Source organism: Megachile rotundata, chromosome 10 (assembly GCF_050947335.1).
Source record: "Megachile rotundata isolate GNS110a chromosome 10, iyMegRotu1, whole genome shotgun sequence".
Lineage (NCBI taxonomy): Eukaryota > Metazoa > Arthropoda > Insecta > Hymenoptera > Megachilidae > Megachile > Megachile rotundata.
In genome coordinates, this window is record NC_134992.1 from 13976391 (window position 1) to 14003277 (window position 26887).

At 36.5% G+C, this 26887-nt stretch overlaps 7 protein-coding genes across 10 annotated transcripts; 3 read left to right on the top strand and 4 right to left on the bottom strand.

The window, feature by feature from the left end:
• The first annotated feature begins 420 nt into the window (after positions 1 to 420).
• On the top strand, positions 421 to 4828 carry LOC100874856 (L-asparaginase 1). Of its 2 annotated transcripts, none has more exons than XM_003705166.3 (8): positions 421 to 604; positions 677 to 788; positions 892 to 1006; positions 1210 to 1546; positions 1795 to 2109; positions 2183 to 2487; positions 2846 to 3019; positions 3184 to 4828. In XM_003705166.3, exons 1-8 carry the CDS (start codon positions 421 to 423, stop codon positions 3544 to 3546), a joined length of 1905 nt encoding a protein of 634 aa, XP_003705214.2. In that variant the 3' UTR covers positions 3547 to 4828. The 2 variants fall into 2 exon arrangements, with proteins under 2 accessions (XP_003705214.2, XP_012145099.1); XM_012289709.2 differs by having other exon boundaries at positions 421 to 571.
• LOC105663017 (uncharacterized) lies at positions 4090 to 5279 on the bottom strand. Its single transcript, XM_012289710.2, has 5 exons — positions 5134 to 5279; positions 4878 to 5063; positions 4629 to 4809; positions 4392 to 4563; positions 4090 to 4330 (listed from the first exon to the last, which is right to left on the bottom strand). Exons 2-5 carry the CDS (start codon positions 5049 to 5051, stop codon positions 4174 to 4176), a joined length of 684 nt encoding a protein of 227 aa, XP_012145100.1. The 5' UTR covers positions 5052 to 5063; positions 5134 to 5279; the 3' UTR covers positions 4090 to 4173.
• Positions 5280 to 6127: 848 nt separating this feature from the next.
• LOC105663015 (uncharacterized) lies at positions 6128 to 10040 on the top strand. The gene is made up of 5 exons (XM_012289687.2): positions 6128 to 6543; positions 6613 to 6695; positions 6910 to 7096; positions 7170 to 7311; positions 7999 to 10040. The coding sequence occupies exons 2-5, from the start codon at positions 6613 to 6615 to the stop codon at positions 8397 to 8399; spliced, it is 813 nt and encodes a 270-aa protein (XP_012145077.1). The 5' UTR covers positions 6128 to 6543; the 3' UTR covers positions 8400 to 10040.
• LOC143263909 (transmembrane protein 8B) lies at positions 8935 to 13012 on the bottom strand. Its single transcript, XM_076535933.1, has 5 exons — positions 12828 to 13012; positions 12467 to 12744; positions 11705 to 12328; positions 10627 to 11479; positions 8935 to 10273 (listed from the first exon to the last, which is right to left on the bottom strand). The coding sequence occupies exons 1-5, from the start codon at positions 13010 to 13012 to the stop codon at positions 10111 to 10113; spliced, it is 2103 nt and encodes a 700-aa protein (XP_076392048.1). The 3' UTR covers positions 8935 to 10110.
• A 2559-nt stretch (positions 13013 to 15571) lies between these two features.
• twisted (Protein O-mannosyl-transferase 2) lies at positions 15572 to 19179 on the bottom strand. Its single transcript, XM_012289688.2, has 15 exons — positions 18894 to 19179; positions 18723 to 18806; positions 18570 to 18654; positions 18408 to 18512; positions 18209 to 18317; positions 17865 to 18133; positions 17678 to 17784; positions 17420 to 17612; positions 17145 to 17348; positions 16928 to 17079; positions 16751 to 16839; positions 16531 to 16679; positions 16065 to 16474; positions 15843 to 15997; positions 15572 to 15676 (listed from the first exon to the last, which is right to left on the bottom strand). The coding sequence occupies exons 1-14, from the start codon at positions 18989 to 18991 to the stop codon at positions 15892 to 15894; spliced, it is 2160 nt and encodes a 719-aa protein (XP_012145078.2). The 5' UTR covers positions 18992 to 19179; the 3' UTR covers positions 15572 to 15676; positions 15843 to 15891.
• Positions 19180 to 19569: 390 nt separating this feature from the next.
• On the top strand, positions 19570 to 24634 carry spn-E (tudor domain containing 9 protein spindle E). 3 transcript variants are annotated; one of them, XM_012289685.2, is made up of 7 exons: positions 19570 to 19744; positions 19873 to 20039; positions 20109 to 20406; positions 20481 to 22663; positions 22854 to 23990; positions 24063 to 24400; positions 24469 to 24634. In XM_012289685.2, the coding sequence occupies exons 1-7, from the start codon at positions 19738 to 19740 to the stop codon at positions 24605 to 24607; spliced, it is 4269 nt and encodes a 1422-aa protein (XP_012145075.2). In that variant the 5' UTR covers positions 19570 to 19737; the 3' UTR covers positions 24608 to 24634. The 3 variants fall into 3 exon arrangements, with proteins under 3 accessions (XP_012145075.2, XP_012145074.2, XP_003705228.2); XM_012289684.2 differs by having other exon boundaries at positions 19571 to 19744; positions 19838 to 20039; XM_003705180.3 differs by lacking the exon at positions 19570 to 19744 and having other exon boundaries at positions 19822 to 20039.
• Positions 24635 to 24859: 225 nt separating this feature from the next.
• LOC100875306 (uncharacterized) lies at positions 24860 to 26870 on the bottom strand. The gene is made up of 8 exons (XM_003705170.3): positions 26729 to 26870; positions 26433 to 26649; positions 26207 to 26357; positions 25955 to 26069; positions 25800 to 25853; positions 25541 to 25699; positions 25344 to 25468; positions 24860 to 25267 (listed from the first exon to the last, which is right to left on the bottom strand). Exons 1-8 carry the CDS (start codon positions 26823 to 26825, stop codon positions 25094 to 25096), a joined length of 1092 nt encoding a protein of 363 aa, XP_003705218.1. The 5' UTR covers positions 26826 to 26870; the 3' UTR covers positions 24860 to 25093.
• Positions 26871 to 26887: the final 17 nt, after the last annotated feature.

Sequence of the window (26887 nt, forward strand, 5' to 3'; positions counted from 1 at the left end):
GTAAATATTAAACCTTAACAAACTTCGAAAGTCCACAATTTTAATTTAGATTTAAGTACACAGCAGACAGTGTATATCAATGTATTAATATTTCTTTAAATGTTATCTCGTAAGTATTGCTTATGACGAAATGTTCACGAATTTCGCAATACGTCGCACATCGAAGAAATCTAATTAAATACGTTTTGCTCCAGTGATTCTTTGAGTTCAAAGATTTTGGCTGTGAATCATCCGTGTATACCTTGACGTAACTGACTCTTACCGACTGCTTGGTCTACATACACGCCGGTTTGGAAAGCACGTGCGTCAAGAACCTTGATCGCCGTTCGCGCTCAACGAAAGAAATTGCACAACAAATCAATCCTAATAGAAACTTCGCTACGATAACATTTGCCCAAGAGGGCACGTAGAGTGGTCAGCATGTCACACGCGTCTGTGAACACTCTTCACAATGGCAATAATTTCCAGAGAAATAGTAGAAGTGATATGGAACACCTGAGAAACCATAGTTCCGGTCGTTTGGCTAGTGAGAGTATTCGGGATGGCCGCGTGCTGGTACTATACACTGGAGGCACGATTGGAATGATTAGGAACGAGAATGGAGGTGCTGTAAGATGTTTAAAATTGTCTATCAGGAATTCGTACAAAATTTAATTAATTTTTATATTTGTTACAGTTTTTGTACCTAAGGCGAACGCATTCGTGAAGAAATTACGGAAATATCCTCAAATGCATGATCGCGAGTACGCGGATGAACGATTTGGATCTATGGGGCCCCTGGTACTTCCGTAAGTTCGGACAGCAGTTTAGGCCCAATTTAGTATAGAATTATCAGTTAATTCCTCTGATATGCTGATCCAACGTTTTGTTTTCTATATCTGTTATTTATAGAATGAATGACACCGACATGGTGCGCGTCGTGTACAACGTATTGGAGTATTCGCCGCTTTGCGATTCTAGTAATATGACAATGGACGATTGGATTCGTATCGCTAACGACATCAAGGTAATATGTGTTTATATATGCGATATGAGCGGCACTAACACGTGTATACTGATAAGACGAATACAAATTTAGTCTAACTGTATGCTAATGTATGTAAATGAAACTAGAAAATTGCAAACGTTTATATTCTTATTATGACTTGGTAATAAAAACTTGTGGTATTACCAAACAGCGATAATATGGAATTTTAATATTTGTTCTAGGAATCGTATGAACATTTCGACGGTTTTGTCATACTACACGGAACGGACACGTTAAGTTACACCGCATCTGCCCTGTCGTTCATGCTTGAATCCCTGGGCAAGATAGTTATTTTAACCGGCTCTCAGGTTCCCATCTTTGACACGAGGACCGATGGCCTGGATAACTTCCTGTCGTCTCTAGTAATAGCCGCTAATTACAACATACCGGAAGTATGCGTATTCTTTGGGACGAATTTGATGAGGGGGAATCGTACATGCAAAGTATCGGCATCGTCGTTCGAGGCATTTAATTCCCCGAATTTTCCTCCTCTGGCGAAAGCTAACATTAAGGTAGAAGGTTAGCAGTCGACCCAATTATAGGATACGATCCGTTCAGTTGGTAACGATTGGATTTATGTAGGTCATTTTATGTCTGTGGAGAAGTTAGAGCGTTCCGAGCGCAATCATGAACTTCGCAGACTAAAATAGACTAAATGGCGATGAAACGGCGGCCGTTAAAGTTGATAGATACTGTTAATAAAATTTAGAGATTTATATATAATTATAAGACTGTATATGTAATTATAAATTATGTTTGCATTACAGTGGATTATCGCGCAATATTTCGCTCGTGCACGTTGGAGAAGTTCCACGCAAACGCGTCCCTGAACAGGAACGTCGGGTTACTTCGTATATTTCCAAGTATAACGACAGATCTGGTGAAAGCATTTCTGCAGCCCCCGATCGAAGGCGTCGTCTTACAATCCTACGGAGCAGGAAATATGCCCATGAATCGGGAGGATATAATTACAGAACTACGCGCGGCTACAAAACGCGGTATAATCATCGTCAACATTACGCAATGCTCGACTGGATGCGTTTCAAGTATATACGAACCTGGAAAATTACTAGAGGATGCTGGTAGAGAAACTCGATATTTGTTGTCAAACACTTTTCCAAGTATTTTTAGTATAATAGAATGTCTCCCGCGTAGGTGTGATATCTGGCTTTGACATGACACCCGAGGCTGCGTTAACCAAACTCGCCTACGTGTTATCGAAGAAGGAATGGGACACGGAAACCAAACGTCAAATGATGCAGACAAATTTGCGCGGAGAGTTGACCGCTGGACGCCCTCCGTCTCTTCAAGATCTGGATCTTGTTGATGCGGTCGCCAGGTCTTTAAAGCTCTCCTCTACTGCTGAGTTGCAAGAATTAGGCTCGATACTATTTCCCGCTATGCTAAACGCCGCTGTTCTCAGCCACGATATAGACAAACTCGAAGCGTTGAAGGAATATGTGAGTAGAACGGAAAGGACAATTACAGTGACGTCACTGGATTTTTGAGGTAGACTGTGTGGGAAGGCCAATTAGGAGGCATTTAGTTACAATAATGGCGAAGGATAATTAGTACGTTCTCCACCATTTGAAATTCGTAACACTCTATGATCGCTACTTGACATGCAACATCTGAATAACTTGAACTGCCTCTTGTACTTGACCTCGAATCGTCATACATTTTTAGCATAAATACATACCGAGATAAGTTAAAAAGAAAAGGTCAATTCAAAATTATCTGCTGAGTATCTACTGGACTGGTCTAAATTTAAATGAATATCTAATTCTCTTTTTACATTAGTAAATATTGCATTTGTAGGGTGCAGATGTTTCGCAGAGAAACGCGGACGGTCGAACAGCATTGCATATCGCTTGTTGCGAGGGAGACTTGAAAGTTGTGCGTTGCCTGTTACGAATGGGTGCGAATGTACATATCAAGGATCGATTCGATCGTACACCGCTTACGGACGCTATAGAATACGATCATTACGAGGTAAAATGTATTTCTGTTATGATTTAAATAATCATCTAAATTTAACGAAGAGGAGGTTGAATAAAAATACCATTCTATTATTAAATAATTTATATTTCAACATGCATCAAAAAAGATGGTATCTGCCACTAAAATTAAAGCAATCTTTCGCTTCAATTATCCAGGTCATTAAGATCTTGCTGCAGTGTGGCGCCCACTTACATGGAAGCGCACACTTGATAGGTGAGAAGATGTGTGTCGCAGCAGCCGTTGGTAACGTGAAACGTCTCCGGTCGTATCATCTCGCTAACGCCGACCTCTCGCAGAAAGATTTCTCTGGAAGAACACCACTACATATCGCTGCTCTGCACAACAAGGTGCAAGCTGTTAAATTCTTGTTGGAACATGGCGCAGAAGTGGACTCTTTCGACAAGACGAATCAATCTCCATACGACCTGGCTGTAAACGCGGAGTCCACCGAAGCAGCCTCGTTGCTGTCACCTTCGAATACATCGGACATATCGCTTGCGACGGAGGCGACGAAATGAAACCAAAACGATAATGTGTCTGCATTGACGTAACTAAGATTTTTATCCCGAGGCTAGGTTCCCATTTATTAAGCCCAGGTCTTAATAAATTAAGAACAGGATTTGGAAATTTAGGAACTTGGGATTTTTATATTTAAACTGCTGGAAGTTCGAGGTCTCCCATCCTGGATCCTAGTTACGTTAATCTCCGTAATTTAACGAAAGCGTGTGCCACATGACGGAATACATTTAGGAGAAAATAACAGGTTTAATGCCTGGTGCAATAGTGAAGCGTGTCTTTTAAGCGATTGTCCTTGCATTGTACGAATGTTCTAGTTGGAATGTCGTAGTAACGATTCTATGATGTACAACCATGTTTTCATATTTTATAATGGTAGCGTCGTTTAAGCACTTCAGACAATGGTCAACGAAAAGTGAAAGTCTTAAGTGAGTACGATTATGTTTAAACCACGCTGGCGTGCACACGATAACGTTTCACACCGCGCGAGTTAGGATAATAAGGTATTTCCTCGAGCTTACTTACATTTGAAGTGTGAAACAACGTCAAAGGAATGTTTTTACTTTCACGAAAACAATTATTCTATCTTGCGTTTGTATTTGTACAAAGAGTATGATTACATCGGACGGTCAGACTATACCAAGCTCGTTCATCATAATCTTCAGAAGTTTCGGACTTAGCAAACAGTCCTTGTAAACCTGTGCGCAATCGAGGTTTCCTTTTTGACCCACAGCTATAGCTTCCTCGACGATTGTGCCGTTTGTGAAATCTTTGAACCATTTGTAACTGTTTTTTGAAATCAAAGTCATTAATTTTCTTTAATATTAAATTATTTTTTTAATATTACCTTGAGAAACCGTCGATTATCTTGTCTGTATTGGTTGGATGTTCTGTATGCTTCGCGAACGAAACAACGGAGCAAACAATTTGTTGCACACAAGGTATCACGTAGTCGTTATTGAAAATCATCTCGTTGATGACGTTACCCATTTGTAACCACTGAGTACTGTCATCGGAACCTGCGCATGGGAAAAAATTATAAGAATATACTTACAAACGCAGATGATAGAAATGAGTCAATTACGATAGTGGTGTTGTGGATGCGTTTTGGAAAATAGTGGCGTGATCACGCTAAGCAGCGCAGTGATCAGTCCGACTATTCCTAGGGGCTTTGTGTTAACGTTAAGTAGAGATGGAATTTCTCCATGCTCGCTTCTGTGTTGAAGAGGTATCGAAATAAAGGGAATCGTTACGGACCAGTCAATCTGGAACAATAAAAAATATGTACAGGTGTATATTTAATAAACCAAATTGTTATCCACTGACAACTCACATGAAGCTTCTCTTCTTCCGAGTTGAAAGAAATCAATCCACTGCTTGGCTTTTTTCCAAATACTTTACTCTCCGCTTTAGAAATCCTTGCCTTTCTGTCAGAATCTATTGCTTCGGAGGGATATGTTATGGAAAATAGCGTGAGAGTAACCATAGATATTATTAAATTTTTCATGATTTATTTTCACTAAAATAATATGTAAATATGATTAATTTGGAGATTGTAAATGATTGTTGAGAGATTGGTTAACACTTACGCGATGCTCTTTAGAGGTGACTTGACCAATTGGAGCACAGAAGCTCATATGACGAATCCTTGATTCCTGCCGGCACTTTTTGTACAGGCACCAGCCCACCCTTGTCAACTAGGAAATTCCGTTTCCACGAGCGGAATTAACGAGCCTAAAGGATACTTCTGGTTCAATTACCGTCGGGAAACGAGCGTCGTTGCGTCTCTCATCGTCACGCTTAAAAATTTTTGCGCACCTCGTACCTCGTCGAATTTTCCATCTTTCACAACTTGCAAAACGTACTCGTAACTAACGACTTAGCATTCTGTCACATTTGAACAATATTTGACCTGTTTCTTTTGGTGTAGATTTACTCAAATGAACACGTATTAAAGATTACCCGTTGAGTTAATTCTAGACGGTCGAATGCTCATAATTGTAGATAATTGTATTGTAACAAAAATCACATAAGTGTACAGAAATGTCTTACCAGCAGAACAAGAGACCTTAGAAACTTCGTGAAACTATAATGCAATATATACGTATTGCGACTTTGTCTCAGGTTGAATTTCAGACAAGGAATTCGTTCTGGAGGTTGCTCTAGAAAATTCACGAAAGTCGTGCCCTCGTATGCGTGCAATAACAAACCTCGCATATGAATGCACACGCAAATTAAAAGATGTTTCACAGTGTCTCTCATTTCTAGTACTCTTATGTTACAAATATAATTTCTTTCACGAGACTGAACTTTTATAACACTGAAGATGTTAACAAGTCTTAACGTCTAACACTTTGGTCAATGTTACACACTTATGAAAAGTATGTAGAATCACATTGTTATTCTTTATTTTATCTAAATTTATTATAAGGTGCGTCAATTATATTTTCAAAGCTAATTTTACATAACAGAAGTTGTAAAATATATTGTACATCTGTTATTGCGATAAGCTCTCGTTATATTGCCACTTTTATATGAATCTTTATGTACACTATTAATATCTTTGCACCAGTAGAGTGCGTAGATCTATATGATTAAAGAAGAAATTCAATAATTTTCTGTACCTACAGTTTGTGGTAACATAACAAGAAGTGGTATCGAAATTTTTGCAAAAGATTTACAAAAAGTTTCTACGATTTAAAGATGCTTGCCTGCACAATAACAATACTCATCGCGAGTGATTCGTGTCGACAGTTTAACGTCCTCCTGCTACTTCAGGGGAGACGAACGAGTCACGCACCCGTGATGGCGTCCCCATGAAAATCTAACAATGAAAGCGAAACCACCGGCTCCAATTATTGTCCATGGTTTGTCATGTCGTGACCATCGGAGTAGGTGCATGACTATATATGCCACAAAACCACGTTGTCCTCGTTCAGTTTCTTCAAAACCGATCTACAACACACGCCCACTAAATCTCCTGTTCATCCTTCTTCGAGGTACATCTTCATACTTTCAATCATCATCAATAACAATTCTACTCTTCTTATCCTTGGAAATTTTTACAGATGTTTGATCTTCGAGGGATCGTCTTGATCCTCGTTTCGTCGATAGTCGCCGCTAAGGGTAATCCAAAGTTCGACGATGGAGGGTAAGATCTTTCAGTTTGTTAAACTTCAAGTTTGTTCATTAGTATGATGGTACACAAGAACTGTTGCTATAAAGTTAATTTAACGACTACGATTTACTATCTGGTTTTCCAAGCATAGTTTCATAGATCGAATTTTAAGTAACGAACACACAAAGGTAACATGTTCATTTTCCTCGTGACAATGTCCAAAGTCAAACAAAGAAATTGTACGTAGGTTTGTGCCGAGTTCAATGGTCTATTTGGAGAAGAACGCAAAGTCTCGGGATCAAATAGCCATGCCTTCTCAAGTGGAATTACGAAGCGAAACGTCGACGAAACGGGGTGACACGGAATCCAACGACATCGCGGAACGCAGTCAGGATGCTCGATTTGGTTTCACAAATCTTGGTACCACGGGAAGCGTGAGTGAAATTACATGATTTATTATTAGGAGAATATTTTTTGCTTATTATCTGATAAAACGATAATTGACAGGGCTACGGAGTATCGTCTTACGCGCCAACCAAAATAGATTTGGGAGGACTATTGTTGGGCGCCATCATTGGGATAGGTTCCATCCTCATTATTCCTAAATTGCTGTACGTTTTGTCTGGAACTTATGGTCATTATGCGAGAAGTAAGTTCTTTAAGCTTCAATGTATTAAATTATTAACGAAAAACAAAATGCGATAATTAAATTTTATTGTACACTTTGAAATTCTCAAAACTTTGCTCATCGCTTATGTACTAGTTGTATAAACTTATTTAAGTTTCATTAATTTTCTCTGCTGAAGATTTTTATTTTTTTAATGTGTGTGTATGAAGATTGTACTTTAATGTATGTGTATGAAATGATTGTACTTGAATGTATGTGTAAGAAGATTGTACTTTAATGTACATGTATGAAATGATTGTACTTTAACATGTGTGTATGAAGATTGTACTTTAATGTACATGTATGAAATGATTGTACTTTAACATGTGTGTATGAAGATTGTACTTTAATGTACATGTATGAAATGATTGTACTTTAACATATGTGTATGAAGATTGTACTTTAATGTATGTGTATAAAATGATTGTACTTTAACATATGTGTATGAAGATTGTACTTTAATGTACATGTATGAAATGATTGTACTTTAACATATGTGTATGAAGATTGTACTTTAATGTACATGTATGAAATGATTGTACTTTAACATATGTGTATGAAGATTGTACTTGAATGTACATGTATGAAATGATTGTACTTTAATGTATATATATGAAATGATTCTACTTTAATGTATGTATGAAACTATATTTGTATAATTCATTTCAGGTGAAGAAAGCGGCTTCACTCAAATCATGACGAAACTGGACGACGTATTAGCACGTCACGGGATCGATACGACGTCCTGCATGCAACGAGCAGTGTGCACGTATTCGCAGCAGGCGGCAGCATCCATAAGAGAAGGAAGCAAATCAAACGACGAGAAGGTGTCATCTTTTGATCGCATGATTGAAACCATCACTACGAATCAGATCTTCCGGACTGCAATGGAAGGCACTGCGATACAGGAAGCTATAGAAGCGGGGAGAAACGGTCGAACTTGTTCGCGTATTTATTCCCATTGCGGGTTTTCTATGGAGACTATGTTATCTTTGTTATCAAACGTGATTGCTACGGTCTCCACGGTTAACGCTGATGTTACGAGTCCCACTGGAACTGGAACGTTGTAATTCTTGAGGGTTAGTTGTAGGCGGTTGCTGGGTCAATCGTGGCCCAGTTATGGAATAGATACAATGATACTTTGACTAAAATTATTATCTGAATATTGGAAGTATCTAATAGTTTCTTAAAATATGGAAGAATGTTAAAGGTTTAGGAAATGAAAATTAAATCCAAATTCTTAGCTAATGTAATAGTTCACTGTAACTAGAGTTAAGTAATGTGAAAAGAAAATATTTTACTTCATTTTTGTTTAGAATTGCAATTAAGAATGTAGATACTTGAACGCCATAGAAACAGGTTGAGATCACACCATAAGTTCGTGTCACGTTCTTCAAAATGTATTTATCTAAAAATAAATTACCATATCTCCATTTAAAACATAAATAGAAAGTTCACATATTTTACTGTGAATATAAAAATTGATACGAACTTATGGAATAACAGAAAAGATTGAAGTAATCCTAATTAACTAACCTTGATTTTCGACAAAGCGATCTAATCGTAGATGATCAGTTGCAGGCAACTCGAATTAAAAGCATACAGTTGTACAATGATTCTTGTATAATTTATTTCTGTTTCACATTTGACATACGTGCAACCCAAGAAAAGTGAAATTACCGTCTCGTGAAGTGACGGGGTGTCATTACTCTGTGCACTTTAGTGTGTAACGAGACAACTTTCATTCGTTGCGAACACTTGTTTTTTGCACGATCTCCGTGTAAGGTAATTGAGCATAACGATCTCTGTTATCTCGTTGTTTGTCGTGTATAACTTAGGCTTCTTTTAGTCAAGGAAAAGTGTAGGAAGAAATGTTCTCTCACTTTGTAGGCTCTTAGAATCTACAAGGGTTCTAATTAAAAAACGATGAAACCTTCCTCCCTCTCCTAAACCAAGAAAAGCCTAAATGCGTTGTACAATTGATGCTCGAACAAGGTAGGCACGGTCTACGATTCTCGATCTGGATGCGCTAATCTTTTACAAATATATAGTTCCCTATTCTTTTTCTTTAATCCTTTCACTGCAAAGTACGCATTAATCAAGCTTTCATATATCCATTAGAAGAATAATGTCTACAGAAACAGTATGAAAGAATTGAATAAATTTCTCCTACAAAGTCAAGCTAATTCAGTTTCGAATATTATATAATGCAGTGAAAGGGTTAAAAGCGATCCGCGTGCGAGGTCTTTATTCCTAAGATAAAAGTGAAACGAATTGTCTAAAATTGAACGATCGACGTTCAAGTTGGAACTTGAGTTCCCAAAAATAGTGAATTCTTTGGCTCTTGGATAAATTGTAAAGCGCTATGATACATTTACCTTAGTAAAATGTAATCTTTTTGCAGAAAAAATATTTTTCTCGCTATGTACTAGTACGTGTTCCAGACATTTGGTCCTTAGCTAGCGTTTCAATCTTTGAACGCACCGCGACCATAAATTCAATAAATAATTTATTTCGAACGTACCTTAAATTTTCATGCTAGCTAATTATGCGAATACGATTTTGAAATTGTTAATACTGTCGTATTGCTTCGTTTACTTACTAAACTTCGTATTTATAAACGTCATGTTTTATAAGAATAAGACTCTGATTACAATGTACATTCAATATACAATCGCCTGCGAGCACCATTAAACATTTTTGTATCCGTTGTGAACGAACTTCTCTTTCTAATTAGGATTCAATAACTTTCGCTACGAAGGTACGATTTTTATGTAACAATCATTTCATGTACTGCCGCTTAGGTAAAAGTAATATGACTCCTATGGCGACACACACGTGCCACAGACTGTGAATGATGTAGTAATTCTTTCGCGTTTGCAGGAATGCGTAGCAGACCAGGCCGAGAGAGACTAGAAGGAGACCAGCCGGAAAATAAATGTTTCTGTGAACATAAATAAACTTGCGGTTACATAATGCACATAGTCATTCTCTAATTAATACGAGTTTGGATTCACACACTATAAGATGATTTCAAGCATGAGTTTGCTAAGTATAATCTTACTTTGGTGAGAGTGATGTACAACTCTCGTGGGCAGATAATATGTAATATACTTATTTGATGTTATTATAGGTAATAGTTATAATACTCAATGACTTAAGGTTCCAATTAACTTCTCTAAACTTCCCTTAATTGTAGGGCTACATTTTATGTATGACCCTATCACCGAATAGTTTATTACCAGACCCAGAAGTACCATCCAGTATCATATTTCCAATTTGCAAAAGAACCCTCACCTATAAGGACGCAATGGATACCGAACAGTGCCCCTCCTCTTGCACCTCAATCCCCAAGAGAGTCCAATCAAAGCGGAGCCGCTTATGGCTGGCAGAAGGAACACCCATAGCGCCGTACGATCCATCTCAGCGCTCATAGCGAGGACCACGGCGCCAGTTATTTGACAAAAAGCGGTGAGCTTCGGTCCGAACGAGGCCATCGCCACCAGCGTCACCCAGATGGACAACAGAGCATTGAAGAAGTCGCAGAACTGCAGCACGCTCAGCCTCATGATGCACACGCTGTAGACGTCTTCACCAGCCTCGCAAGCGTGATAAAACGTGGAGAAGAACATCACCGCTGCGTAAACGATGGCTTCGGTGAAGTACTCTCTGCGTATCGCGACATACACCGAACCGATGAACGCAAGGTTGCTAAAGGTCAACAACGCCACGCGGACGATGATGTCACTGTTGCTGAGGACGTAAGTGTCATCCGCGCAGTCGAAGCCTCGATAAGCACCGGAACAGTGACACGCGGCGAACACGAATCCTCCGCTCATGTAGTGCATGCATTTTCCTCGCGAATTGCAACGACCTTCGATACACGGCGACGAAGAGATTAGGCTCTCCACTCTGGCGTCACAGGGAGTCATACAGTCGCAGTACTCGCAAAGGGTCTCGTTCATACAAGTTTCGATGCAGTGGCAACTCTCCTCCAGGCAGAACGCTTTCAGGCTCACGTGCCAGATACCCGGTTCTGGAAACGGGACGTGAAGCGCGGCTGGTCCTGTTGAGTTCACGTAAATGTCGGCTGCGGTTATGTTCTCCATTCGAGCACAGCCTCCTCCGGCAGTGATGTTCGAGTAGTAACCTGCAGATATGCATGTTTTAGGGAATGTACTTTTGAAAAGGTCATTTAACGCGTTGACTGCTATGGAAGGATTCACTGTCTATTACAGATCTCTGCTATCTTGTTCGTTATGCTAACTTAGGTTTCTTTTAGTTAATGGGAGATATGGAGGAAGGATTCAGAGAAACTTCCTCCATCTTCACCTTCCTACCTTAACCATAGCAGTCAACATTAACTATTCCTAACCTAATGAAATACACGCAGCCACAACAACGTTCCTCTTCTCCTTCTCATCAACCAGCTTGATTCCCAAAGTCAACGTTCCACCGACATCATATATTCTACCAATCTCAAAACTGAGAACAGACAACGTGTCCGAAGTAAGATTGAAGGCCGACGGTTTCGTAGCGTTCTCTCGCAGATGCTCATAGTCGAAGAGGAAGAAATCTGGCAAGGATTTTCTCATCAGGTCCACTGACTTCACCTGACTCGAGTCAGAAGGTGAGTCGTCGATCAATTGCAAGAACACGTCCGACGATTCTCCCGAGAGCAAACGCAGTGTCACGAAGTGGAACGCATCCGAATAAGGCTTGAAGAACATGGTTGCATTTGTGGAGTTCACGATCGTTCCCACGAGGTGATCATCGGCAGTAACGTGAACCGCGATTTGACACTCGTCGCCGCAGCTCGATTTCAAGGATAAAGTAGAGTCTACGAATTCGTCGGGGATGAACAGCTGCATCACGGCGGAGTCTACGCTTTCGTTCATGTGTACTTTGTACTCTGACTTTGGGTCCATCGGTGACACCAGCGAGGCGGACTCCAAGAGCAGCTCTGCATTTAGTACCGTGTCGCAGGATGCGCCAAGACCTGGAATTATTGGTCTCTTTAATTATAGAGCAAAGAAACAATAACTGTTTTAATAAGAATTATGATAGAATTTTGATAATCATCCAAAACAACTGCTAATGGTTAATGTTCTATGAGGAACTTTCTTAACTCATTCACCTTGCTGAGTGATTTTCCCGTTGTCAGGATCGCTCCAAGTTCGAAAAGCGATGGCGTACCAGTCACCTGGCGAAGGTGCTTCGATTGTAATCCTATATTCGTCGCCATTGCTTTCCATATCGAGGGAGTAGTATCGGCGTCTTCTTTTCATCAGCTTTGCCGTTATCTTTGACCCATCGGGCGTCACGAACGGTAAACTACCGGACTTCAGAAATAGAGAGACATTGCGCGATGCACAGTTACCTATTCCTCCTGTTTTTTCTTCTTTTGCGATGAACCTAAAATGCGTCAATATAAATGATTAGGTATATAGTAATATTATTTGAATCACTATAATCTTCTCAAAGATTTTGATATTTACTTGAACGCAGCCGTGACAGTGTAGTCCGGTATGTAGAAGTGTACGATAGAGATGTGGCGGTAGGCATAGTAATCGTCCAGCACGTTGTTCTGTTGTTGAGCAACCCGTTCGAGTTTGCCGCATAATCCTAGTTGAGTGGCAAAAAGAATCCATGCTAGTGAAAAGACTAGTACGCTGTCTCGCATATTATACACCCTACGATCCGCCACATAACAGTCCGTCTGTCCTTAACAAACTATTTCTATGTGTTCTGAAACAGAAGTTCAAGTATAATTTATCTTTCTTATTTCAGAGAATGAAGAGATAAGAACGGATGTATTAATCAGTTTCAAGATAAGATCTACCGCGTATTACGCTGCGCGGTCAATGAGGAAATATTCTAATTCGAAGTAATTCAGAACAGAGGAAATGAAGTAACAGCTACACCTTCGTCGGTTGACTTTACGAGATTCGTTTCAGGCACTTGAAGAAGATTCGCGCGATATAGGTCAGATTCCATTGCCAATTCCCGCGCTTCCTGTACTTGCAAGGAGTGATAGCTTATCGGACGGAACACGGAGCTTGCAAGCTAAATTACAAGATTTTGCTTTTTATTATTCTGTGAAATGCACGAGTAGCATCATACGCTGAAAGTTTTGAGAATCACATTGTCTATCATTCATTAAAAGTTTCGAGTATAAATAGCAATTTTAATCGGGGACTTCGCTTTGTTTCTTTTGGGTTGATCATATCGTGCAACACCACTTTTAATACAAACAAATTATACAAATTATAATCAAAGATCTGGTATTGGTTTCCTTTAATTATCGTTCTATCGTTTTGACTGTGATTCTCATAACATGGAGTTCTTAAAACATGTGAACAATTAAAGCAACAGACGCTTCCTGACATACTTGAGATACTTCCTGAATACATTCGAAGCGAAATGTTCGTAAAAAATTATAGAGCGGTATCCTTTCTAAGAATAAACGTAGCGATTATTTAATGACTCACGGACCGATGATACACAGTTTTATCGGTGAAATCGATTGAGACACGAATAAAACAAGTCGGAAATACAGTTTTATTTCAATTAGCAGAACTTGAAATAAATGAAGGTCTGAAACCGGGCTAATAAATAATGCATGACAAATTGATTTCCTATAAAATATGACCGCTTACCCAATTGGACGTTAATGGATAACTAACGAATCGCCAGATTTCTTTTGTACCGCATTCGATATGGTCGACGTTACAATGGATTCAAATCGACGCGATTCGAGGAGCGTATTATAACTCAAGAATATCACGTCTACGCGCTCGCTGCCGCGAAAGAACAATGCACAGAACATCAATCACTACTTCCAGAAGTGGAACAGAGAGATTAATTATCGTGATTTACGAAGTAACTCGAATCACGTCGAGTTCAATTTCTTGAGCCAAACTGAAGGAACGAGTTCAAAGTAATCGGACGGTACCGCGGCAATTTACAATGTAGTGTTAACTTTACTCGCTCGTGTCAATACACCTACACGTTTGTTTTCTATTAGCGTCGTTACGCGAGTTCGTAATCGTTTCACGCACACGTACGAAATGCAAGAGGGTCGAAACGATGCCGTGCCCTGACAAATCAAAATTTAAGTCACTCAGCTGGGCGAGCAACAAGTGTTCTAAACAGTGATGGGCAGGTGGCTGTCATAGTGTGAGAGAAAAAAGTTTACATCTCTAAAGCGTCTACAGGCTACTACAACAGTCTCTCATTATATTGCCAGTTGGACGAACTTCTATTTATATAAACTTTCAGATATACTGATAGCTCATCATCTACCCCTATTTTTACATTTTGTCTCCTCTAATAACTTCCCCTTTTCAAATTTTCAAACGCAGAACACATTTTCCTTATAACTAGTTACAAGAGAATTAACCGCGTTTACACTCCCTTATTCATGGCAATAAAATAAGAGTCTATCACACTCAGTTATACATCACTGTCTCAAACAACGTGGTCAATTGAAACTTTCAACGACAGACAAGTTGATCAGCCAATCGAAGTTAGCGCGCGAATTTAACGTACCATTTTAGGACTCTCTGCGCTGGTCGGATATTTTCGATAATGTTAGTCCAGCGGCACCAAAGTAGGCGCTTAGTCGACTAAACTCTACTATTGTTCAACGCTTATCAAGTCATCGCGATAGAAGGTCGTAACGTACACGTAACAAGGAATCATTTTGAACACAGGTTTTCACGATCAACTTTCGGAGATTTAACAAAAAACGATACTATATCAAGCTTATCTAGAAATTGTTTGCGTTATCAGCTTCTGTCACACGGTTACTAGTACCGTTTTGTGTGCAATTATTTAGACATATGCGCGAACACGTACCGGGAACTCGTAGGAACACGTGGTCCCTTTAACAGCTATTCCTGATCTCACGTGAGAGAGCGTTCGTAGCCGCTCGGCCGACTGGAAATCCCCGGGAGCCGTTTATTGATCGTTCGTCGCACAAGGATTTTAATTCACCGGCGATAGCGTTTACAATGATAAAACTCGTATGGACAGTGACGTCGAGTGACCGAACATTCCGCAGTACAGCTATTAAATAATCTCTAGAGATAAAAGCAGAGTTTCAGAGGGCCACGCTTTATCAGACACTAAACGATGAATCGAGACGGTGTCGCATTGTCGAGGCGCAGTTCCAATACGTGGGTCGATCAGCTGAGTTGACTGTGCTTGTTCGAAACCTTTTAAAGCGTTTAGTCTCGTGGGTGTTTATACAGTATTCTTTTATTTGTCGATATTCCATAATCCCTTCTCAATAAAAACACTTTTGTATGATTTCGTAAATATTCTAGGCAATTAAAGTTTATCGCTAAAAAAATGAGTAACGTCATATATAACGTTATGTTAATAATGATGTAGTATACAAGTTTTGTTTAAAATTTGTATATTTATAAAATTGTATAAAAAATTGATATGTACAAGTCACGTTTTCCTTCAGTTTTAAAAAATAGAAAATATTAATAGATCTGCTGTACCTTGTTACTTAAAAATACTGTATAACAAGAGTATATTAAGTGGTTTTTGTTAGAATTCCCAAGTATCCATCCATCTTAAAGAATGCATTGGGCTATCTGGGTCTAATGAAGAGGGGCCTACCATACCATAAGCCAAAGGAGAAAATAAATAAAAACTGAAACAAAACATATATTCAAAACCCTATCATTCAAAAAATTAATAAAAATGCAATTCATACATACCTATATACAGTACTTGAAATAACAATAGCCACTATGCTATGATAAAAAACATTTCCAATTCTATTTGGAAATAAAATAAATAAACTATCAAGAACATGATTCAGAGTTATTCCTGTTAACATTGAACTGTACAATAAAGCCGGGAAATAATGGTGGAAATATAAGACTCTACTCATTGCCCAAAATGGTACATAATGCAATGTCCAACCAATAAACAGCCATTTCCCTGCATTTACTATCCTATTCCTTTGTTCAAGGACAGCAGGGCTTTCTACGCAACCGCGCTGTTGTCGAACGCAGGCGTGAATATATAATATAATAAAAAGTATTAAGAATATGATATTACTCCACCATATAATGGGATTGCCAAGTAAATATATTCTTAATTCATTGCCAGAAAAAAATTGACCCTAAAAGTTCAGTTGTGATTATCTTCTAGTTTTTACATTTTATTTGTAAGACTTACTCTATAATTAATAGGCCATTGCCAAGGGCGTGATGATACTTCTCCTTCCTTTACTTTCAAATCTGAATTTCCTTGTAACATAACTGCATGTGACTCCAAAAATCTGTTTAGAAACCCTGGTGCATACACTTGGAAACTAACGTTTGGTACTACAGAAAGACCAACCATAAATATAAATTTCAAAATATTGAGCTATTGTGAATACTGAACTGATACTAACACTTTGCATAATTATTATCTTCAATATTCCATAATGCATTCTTATCCCTCATATTTGGATTACAGGAAACCTCTTGTTGACTATATGCCCTATACATTATACAGAAAAATTATAGTAGCTTTGAAATATAGTTTCATTATTTTTGTGCTTAGGAATTTATAAAATATTATAACTAACCACTTAGGCAATGTTTTACCGCTACATGTCAGCACGCAATGATGCAAATAGTGTACGAATTTTAATTTACTTGTTACTGTTTCGATCACATCACCATCTTTACCGTTCACTATTAAGATTTTCCATATGTCATTAGCATCACCAGTCCCATTCTAAAATATAGAATAATACATATCGTTTTATAATAGAATATGTACAACTAAGTGATTTGACTTACTTCACCATATCCAGTAACTTGATAGTGTTTTTTAGAAATAGGTGCAATCTCTTTATGTGAATGTAAATTGCGGTGTGTAATAACATGTTCCAAACGTACGAGATCACCATGTTTTACTAATACAGGTTCAACTGGAATATCATCAGTATCAAACATTTTTATCAACCATAAGTTATTGTCGTCTTTATGTGAATAAGTTGTAATCTAAACAAAAGAATGTATTATAGTACTCCATTAACAAGTTATAGAAATATATAAAACAGATTAATTAATACCTGTTGCTGTCGAGCTCCAACACCTTCAGGATAAAGGTGCCAGTGGGAATGTAAATATCCTCCACCAGTACGGTGATTTTTTAAGGTAATTGTAGCTCCATAAGCTAGTTGACGTGGCATAGTTGCATTGTACAATGAATTTCCTTCCAATAAAGATTGAAATTCAGAACTATAAAATCCATCTCCACTTCCACTAAAATATTTAAAATTGATAATACATAGTCAAAATATGAATAATTATTACAATAATTCTTTTACCTTTTACTTAAAACAGTGAGATGTATATAAAAAAATAACATGTATAATAATATTGGCAACAAAATGAGACACATACATCGTGCAACTAAATGTTTTACTACATATGTCTGCAATAAATAAATTAATTTATTTATAAGCATATACTTTAATAGCAACTATAAAAAATTAAAAAGTGTAAAAGACTCACAATAGATTTTGTAAGGTCTCCTAATTCCCTCCATAATTCAAAAGCTGTATGAAGTCCAACCAGAAGCACAACAAACAAACCAACAAATTTCACACTCATTGTACATGCAAGCGAAATTCCTGTAAATGATAACCAACCCCACCATTTCCAAGTAAATGGTTCATCACGAAGGGAGCCAATACGAGCCATTCCCCAAGTAGCACACATCATAAAACATAACAGTATGGGATCCAATAAAATATACTGATTAAGTGTTAGCAATCCCACATCTAAAATGCATAATTATTGATAACACTGTATCTTTTCTATAAGTGACTGAAGTAATAAAAACATTATATGTATACCAAACAAGATAAATAGTGCAGAAAATACAGCTGCCTGAATGGATTTTGTTAAGTCCCATACAATGAGATAAGATAAAGGAACAATAGATGCACCTAAACACGTACAGAACTGAAACATGTAATATATTTATAGAACATGTAATTTACATTTATTACAATAATAAATGATTTTTAATTTGTTCATTTAAAAGAGACTTACTATTCTCATACCAATATATTTTACATCTTCATATTTATCTCCTGGTTTCTCAAAAGGAAATGTTCCATCATATCCAGTTAAATATCCAGATAATGCTATTAGCATCTAAAAATTAACAATATAAGCTCTTCATATATACAAAGTTGCTTTCATACAATTTACCTTTCCAAGTGGAGGATGAACATCAAAAAAGAATGTTCTATTTATGTACCAACTTCCCATTTTACCAAAATGAGTCTCATCCCAACTGAAATATCGGAAACTTATAGAAACTGTTATAAGCTTCATGTAATAACATTTTTATAAATAACTTACCACACATGTTGTGGCTCTGTAACTTTATGAAATCTTGTTCCTGCTGTCAATATAATAATAATTCCAAACAGTAACCACCAACTCCTATAAAAATAAATTTAAAAAATTGCATTATTATTACAGATTTATATTTGATATGTGTGAAATAAATTACAACATAACTTTACATACATATCTGTTTTCTTCTTTGCTTCTTTATCTGAATTTTGCTTGTATAAACGTTCATTTTTAATTTTATGAACATTTTCGGAATCACTTGTATCCTTCATACTTTCAATTCTTTCAAATACTATTTATCAATTCTTTAACCAGTTAGGTTACAATTCTTACGTTGTTTTTAACAAATAAAATATGAAGATAAATAATTATTTCACCAAATGTAAAGTACTTTAATTGTTTTATGCTACAACAACAGAACCGTATTGCTCAACAAGTTTCTAATTCTTCCAGATACATTCGAAGAAGTACCGCTATTGCTTCACAGGTGCGTATTTAGAATTGGTGCTAAATGGGTACAAAAATTTTTTCGAACTTGTATACAAAATTCTACATATATTGCTATTCATTGTATTGTTAATAATTACAAAGCTCTTAAAACCTTGTATACAACAATATATTGAAAATTTACTGTATGAATATATAGACCTGGTGGATTTTTTGCGACGTACACATTTGAAATAGGACTCGCAAACATTCGCACCAACTTTGCGTACATCATCAAAATATTTGCCCTTGCTCTTTCATTTATTAATATTTTTATATGCGAATGAAATAGTAATAATAATATACATTAAATTTTTTATATTAATAATAATATACATTAAATAATAATAAAGAGATCAATTCACGATGTTGCGAAGATATCGATTGTTGCCGAAACAATAATACATGTAATTTCAAACTGCACGCTTGTGTTTACCATTATTTGCGAAGTAGTAGCAGAGGAGCACGTGTACCGCTAAGTTGAATGAATAAGAATTTAATGTTCTAATCATTGAGAGAAGGTGTAAATTGAATGAAAGGTATATATTAACAATCATGTAAATAATATTACAGGTGACGTAGTTTTAAACAAATTATTTCTTATGTTAACTGTAACATATTTTTAATGTAAGCAAAATGGATATTTTCAACTTACTTAATTCAAAAGATACATTACAAAGGAGAGTATTAGCAGCCCCATCGAGTCGAAAGCACGTTCCAAAAGATATGTCCTTATTAGATGCAAAATTAAACTTTAGTGCAAATGGACCATGTCCAAGCGGAACAGATTATGTGAAAGAATATGTACAAAAAGAGGAAGATGAACTCTTAGAGGTATATTAATTTGTAACTTAGATAAAAATTTATACAATTTTTTCTGTATTTAACTTTTTGTGGTTTTAGTCAGCAAGTTGTTACAATGTAGGTGGTACAAATAATCTTGAACTTATATCGCAAGGTACAGTACCCTTACAAGATGCAAATATTGAGGAAACATTGAAAATTTATTCAACTTATGACTTTGCTTACAATCCAAAGCCTGGTTTAATAATTAATTCTAATAGAACTGAAATAGTATCTATGATTGAAACAAATTCAGTTGTAGTAATACAAGGTCCAACAGGTTGTGGTAAAACTACACAGGTACCACAGTTCATTTTAGATTCTTGTTACAAAAAAAAGCTTCACTGCAATATCATAGGTAATTAATTATATAAAAAAAAATGTTGAATTTTATTCAAACAAAATTTTCATGTTAATTGTTGTATTTTATAGTTACACAGCCTAGAAGAATTGCTGCTATAAGTATTGCAAAACGTGTTAGTCAAGAAAGAGATTGGCCAGTAGGCAGTCTTGTTGGGTATCAAGTGGGTTTGATAAATCACACATGTAAAGATACACGTTTGACATATTGTACAACTGGTGTACTTTTACATAAATTAATTAATGCAAAAAATATGTTGGACTATACACATGTCATACTTGATGAAGTTCATGAAAGAGATCAGGACATGGACTTTCTACTGCTTCTTGTTAGAAAATTATTACGTACAAATTCACGTTCTGTGAAAGTAATTCTAATGTCTGCTACATTTCAAGTGGATAGGTTTGCTAAATATTTTTCCTCGCCTGTTGGAAATAAACTTACATCTGCCCCTATTGTTGATATTGAAAAGAAAAGTTATTTTAATATTACAGTTTTTTATCTCGATCACTTGGATGCACTAGGGCAATTACCTCCAGTTTCTGCTAGTGATCCAACTATTTCAAATAGAATGCTCGAGTTTTCTGTTAATCTTATAAAAATTCTAGATGACATAGATATGAAAGCTGATGATGCAAACTATGATCCAGAAACTAACACCTATGAAAGACACGTAATTCTCGTATTTCTACCCGGTATCCACGAAATTGAAGAAATGCATAATTTGTTGTCCTTACCAAAACACGAAAAGGCGAAATGGGATATAGTAATATTACATTCATCGGTTACAAATGAAGAACAACAGCGAATTTTTCAAAAACCTCCACATGGTTACCGTCGCGTTATTTTATCTACTAATATTGCTGAAAGCAGCGTTACCGTGCCTGATGTTAAATACGTCATTGATTTTTGCTTAACAAAACAACTCGTCATTGATCCAAGAACCAATTTTCAATGTTTAGAACTAAAATGGGCAAGTAAAGTGAATTGTGAACAGAGAGCAGGTCGTACAGGTCGAGTAATGGATGGAAGAGTATACAGATTGGTGCCACAAATGTTTTACGATACCATATTACCTCGAGAAGCATCTCCGGAAATGTTACGTTCTCCGCTGGAAAATTTAATTTTGAAAGCAAAGTTATTAGACATGGGAGAACCAAAAGCTATTTTAGCACTTTCCCTTGACCCACCAGATCTAGGTAATTTAGAAAGGACCATATTATTATTAAAAGAAGCAGGCGCACTACTTAACAAGACTAATGAAATACAACAATTTGATGGAGAGCTAACAGATCTTGGTCGAATCATGGCTAACTTGCCAGTAAATATTCACGTATCGAAACTGATCATGTTGGGCCACGTTTTTAGCGTTCTAAAGGATACCATTATTATCGCTGCATGTATGACTGTTAAAGATTTATTCAATAATCCCTTCCAACAAAAATTACTAGCGTACGATGCTAGACTCAGCTGGGCTGCTGGCTCTTGCAGTGATTGCATTGCATTCATGACCGTGTACAAAGTATGGATCAGTGAAAAGGCAAATCGTCGGATAACCAACGATGCCGCAGAAAGGAAATGGGCGTGGAGAAATTTTGTACAGATTCGAGTACTCCGAGAAGTGAAAGCACTCGTGACAGAATTAACTTCTCGATTAGAGAAATTGGGAGTTCAAGAAAGTGCCGGCGTCAATAAAGTTGTTTGGAAAGAAACAGAGCGGCCGTACGTTTTAAAAATTGCCATTGCTGGTGCCTTCTATCCGAACTATTTCCTTAAACATGCACCTGAAGATCAATTAAGTAAAGATACCGGAGTGAGATTATTAGGTGGTCTAGATCCATTGAGAACTGTATATTTACAAGGTTGGCCTTTGAAACAACCTGGACTTCTATACGCCAGTAGAATTCAAGATATTTTTAAGGAGCATTTAATGTCTTCCAATGGAAAAGTAAAGGTGTCTTTTGATTCATCTAGCCGAGTATATGTTCAGTTTATCAACGACGATTCGTCTAAATTTCAATCTAATAATACTTCAAGAAGAATATCTCCTTCTGTCTACAAGGCTGTAAGAATGAGGCAATGTAATATCCCTATAGAAATACCCATTTTGCATGAAGACATAGCTATGCAGCAAGCAGAAGAAATGAAATTAAATAGAACATCCTATTTCATGAATGAAAAATTTGTGAAAGATAAAACTAAAGCTGAATTGCCTGGTCTACGAGTGTCCCGTATACCTGTGGTAATGCAGCATGTACGTACCACTAAAGAAACCTTACTACCTTACTAAATACAATAATGCATACTTAGTGGTTAGGTATTTTAGCAAGCAAGCTGTTGAAACATGAACTGTAGCCACTAAGTGTGCATTACTGTATGATCTTGAAATTCACCTTACCACTCAAAGCACATTTACCTAACTAAAAAATTATATGAACTTTCAGATAAAAAGTCCTGGTCATTTCTGGGTGCAAATGTATGACTCTTCCATAAAACATCAATTAAATGCTATAAATTCAGCAATTTCCATGCCATATAATTTAGAGACACTCAATGAAGCTCCAGAAACTGGTTCGATTGTGATCGCGCCGTATGAACAGAATAATTGCAGAACATATTTTAGAGCAGTTGTTGAAGGTCACGTGACGTCACCAGAAATATTGGTGCAAGTATTTTTCATTGATTATGGTTATTCGAGTGAATATCGATTGTGCGACTTAAGACGTCTAAAAAATGATAAAAGTATTTCTAGTATCCCAGCACTGGCTATGGAATGTGTTCTAGCAAAAATTCGACCGTCAGTAGTACATAGTTTAAATGACGATTGGTCAGAAGCATCATTAAATTTTTTCTGGACTTTAATTAACAAGCCTGGTCGACTTTATGGCGACATTTATTCTATCGTTAGTAACATTATTTCATTGGAATTGATACACGTGAACGAAGAAAGAGAAGAAATTAATGTCAATGAAGTTCTTGTCGACAAAGGTTTTGCGATAAGAAAAGAAGAAGACTACTTTTCACGCTTTAATCATAATATAAGAATGCAACAGGCAGATCTGTCAGACGAGCAGTGTCATCACTATGAGAAATTACAGTATGATGAAGATTATATACCGGATGTTTATCCAGATCCACCTCCAATTTCTGAGTGTTACACGACGGCAAAATTACGAGGCCCATTTTCACCGTTAGAAGTCGATTTAATTCATCTGACTGTGGCTGGTAGAAACAAAAGAGTAAATATGGCTTTAAATTCTGTAAATTCTGCCCTTCTAGATAGCAATTTAGAAGGTGACTACCAAAGACTCTTAGTAGCTGGATCGGTGTCACAAAATATACATGGTAGTAATTTGACGTTATATAATACAACATTGATGCCACACATTCCTGGGTTAACTTCTCTGGTTGTATTAATGTTTACTCCGTTCATGGAATTACGAAGAAACAGTTTTGGAACTTATTACGTTGGTGCACTGTGCGGATTAGGATTTGATCCTAATACCAGGAAAAGTATTTTTCCAGAACACGATATAGAGCTTAAATTTGATGCTGAAATTACCATAGATGATTTACAACTTGTAAGTGTGTTATACAGAATACGTGTTTTTGTTTAACAACATGTTTTAATTATTTTTTACATCTATCGCTAGATAAATAGAGTGCGCCATTGGATGAACGTCGGAATGCAAATTAATCAGCATTATGAAAGTAGTGACAATATGGAAGAAATGATCACCTGCCAAAATCGAATTAAAGATGCACTGCTGAAATTAATTGATAAACAAAGAAAACTGCAATCTTTTGAATTAATTCATAATTTTGATAAATGGGATTTGTACGACGAGTCCCTGTTCCTTCGACCTAAACAGCCGTATCTGATCCATAATAACATCTATAGATTACATACCGCATTGCGCTTGGACGAAGAAATGAATGAACAACAAGAACTTACGGAGCACGTGAAATATTTACGAAGTCTAACAAATGAGTAAGTGATTTATTAACATATAAAGTTCTAACTTATTCTTAATAATTTATATTATTTTTATGTAACAGGGAGCCCAACAAACAAGAAAACGCTAAAATCTTTTGTAAATTATGTAAAGATACAATATATGATATTTTTGATCTTCGTGCGCACTTGTATTCCATGAAACACAGACGAAACGAAGAAATATTAGGGATTCGGATTTAAACCAAATATAACGAAAGATATTACTTATTAGGAGTCACTTTATACAACTGACGATTAATAACAAATACCTGATAAATTAATTTTATTTTTATGTAAAGCAGTTTTGTTTACATATTGTTATGTTGTTTCATAAAGACTTATTCTTCAGTTTTGTGCGTAAAGAGTTAAATGCTTTTGTGATAAAATAGTATTATAACAATAGTAATCTATTTTTATTTAATGATGTACTATAAGTATCTAAATTAAAAGATATATAAATAAAACTGTTACATTTATTGATGAAGCAACGTATCTACATATTTTATATTTATACAATGTTTACATAGTACATACCACGTTTAGTTAATGACATATAAAATACGTTTTATTTTAATTTTTTATACGGATCGGATAAACAGCTACAGATATTTTTATACGATTATGATCATGATTATAAAATATATGACGTTCAGAATATCTCGATATAAGCATTTATAAATCACTATTTTAAACCTCCCTCTGAAGATAACGTGCACCAGGTTGGGTGTACAACAGTCGTCCAGGAACGTTAGCACCAGATGCACTGACATAAGTACCTGGTGGTGGGGGTGGGTATGGAGCAGGTGGTGGTTGTGGAGCTCTCACTGGATATCCCGATGTAATTCCTCCAGTCTTTGCACCCTTTTTTCAAAATTATTTACAATAATAGTGTGTCATATAAGTGTATGTATCATGATATTTAAACACAAATAGATACCTGTGGTGGTTGCTGAATTGGAATAGCTCCACCATGAACAGTAACATGGCTGCTCGGTCGTAAATAAAATTTATCTTCTGCATAGGCACCTTTATGATCCAGTGAATGTAAACTTGTCACGTATGCTAATGAACATAAAATTATTATAATGCATTTATTATGGTATAGAATGTAATGGTATGTAAATCCTAGTGTACCAGTTTGATGCGTCGACAATGTTGCTCTGTTACCCGAGAGGTACACCGATTTTGCAGATTCTGATTCTCGAGATTGTTGTGAAGTCGGTGCAGAATAACTGTATACACTCTGACCAGTAGGTGTTGAATAGAAATTGGATGCAGAATATTGATTATTCTCTGCAATATATCATAAACAAGTTAATAACGAAAAATACAAAAATTATCGTTTAATTATTTGTAAAAAAAGAGCATGGAAATTGAAGGTTTATTCACTCACTGTTCCAGAGAACAGCTCGGGAATCGCCAGATCTCCTAGCTGCTTCCTCCGATTCTATAGAAGTATAAATGTCTACTTTTAATACCATCTTTTTCTTATTCCCATAAAAACGTTTGTTCTAATATCAAACGTGTAGTTGATGTATTTGGACTTACTGGAAGGTGGAGGATTATAACTTGGAATTGAAGGTGCAGGTTTGTATCCATAACCAGCATGATATGGTGAAGCTGGTGGTGGCGGTGAAGGACTATGTGTTCTTTTCAATGGTCCCTAAAAAATATAAGTATAAAATAATTTATACTATAAAAATGACCCCTATACCTCAGCATCTCTACATTTCTAGATTTTATACCTCAAGATCCCTAGATCCCTAGTTTAACACAAATATACAAGTTCTGTGTGCTTACAGTTGGTAATAAAGTATGTGTTGGTGCACCAACAGTGACTTTATAAAGAGGACTACTGCTTCGTGGTAATGGAAGAAACAATTGTGGATGCACTACTCTAGGACCTGTTCCAGGATATCCTCCAACTGCTGTTAAAACTTCAGAACAAACACTATACAACAAAAATATTTAATTAGGATACATTATATACTATTGTATACTATGCATCATAAGATATGATATGAACCTTGTTTCCTTAATTAATTGTCGTCTTCTGTTATCATCTTCATTTAAAACCTTCTTCAATTGTAAAAATAATTGGTGTTTCTCGTCCTTTAATTGTGAAAGTTCGTTTTCCAGATTCGAAATCTGTTCTCTGGTTTCACCTAAAGTCATCACATCTTGTTTCTGTTGTCGTTCCCTTTCTTTTCTTTGTCGTTCTTCTTCTGCATCCGCTTCTTGTTCTACGTTGGAAGAAATAGTTTACCCTTTACAATTGAAAGAAAAATGACTTTTACATGAAAATGACGGGAGAGAGGTTACCTTGTTTCTTTCGTTGTCTTTCTCTTGTGATGTGAGTTTTTAATGCTTGCCACATTTGCTCACTCCGTTGAGGAGGGCCTACGATTACTGCAGGCATTTTTGCTTAATTCTTCGCAACTTTTGGACTTTAAAATTATTTAGTACACAGTAATGATGAAT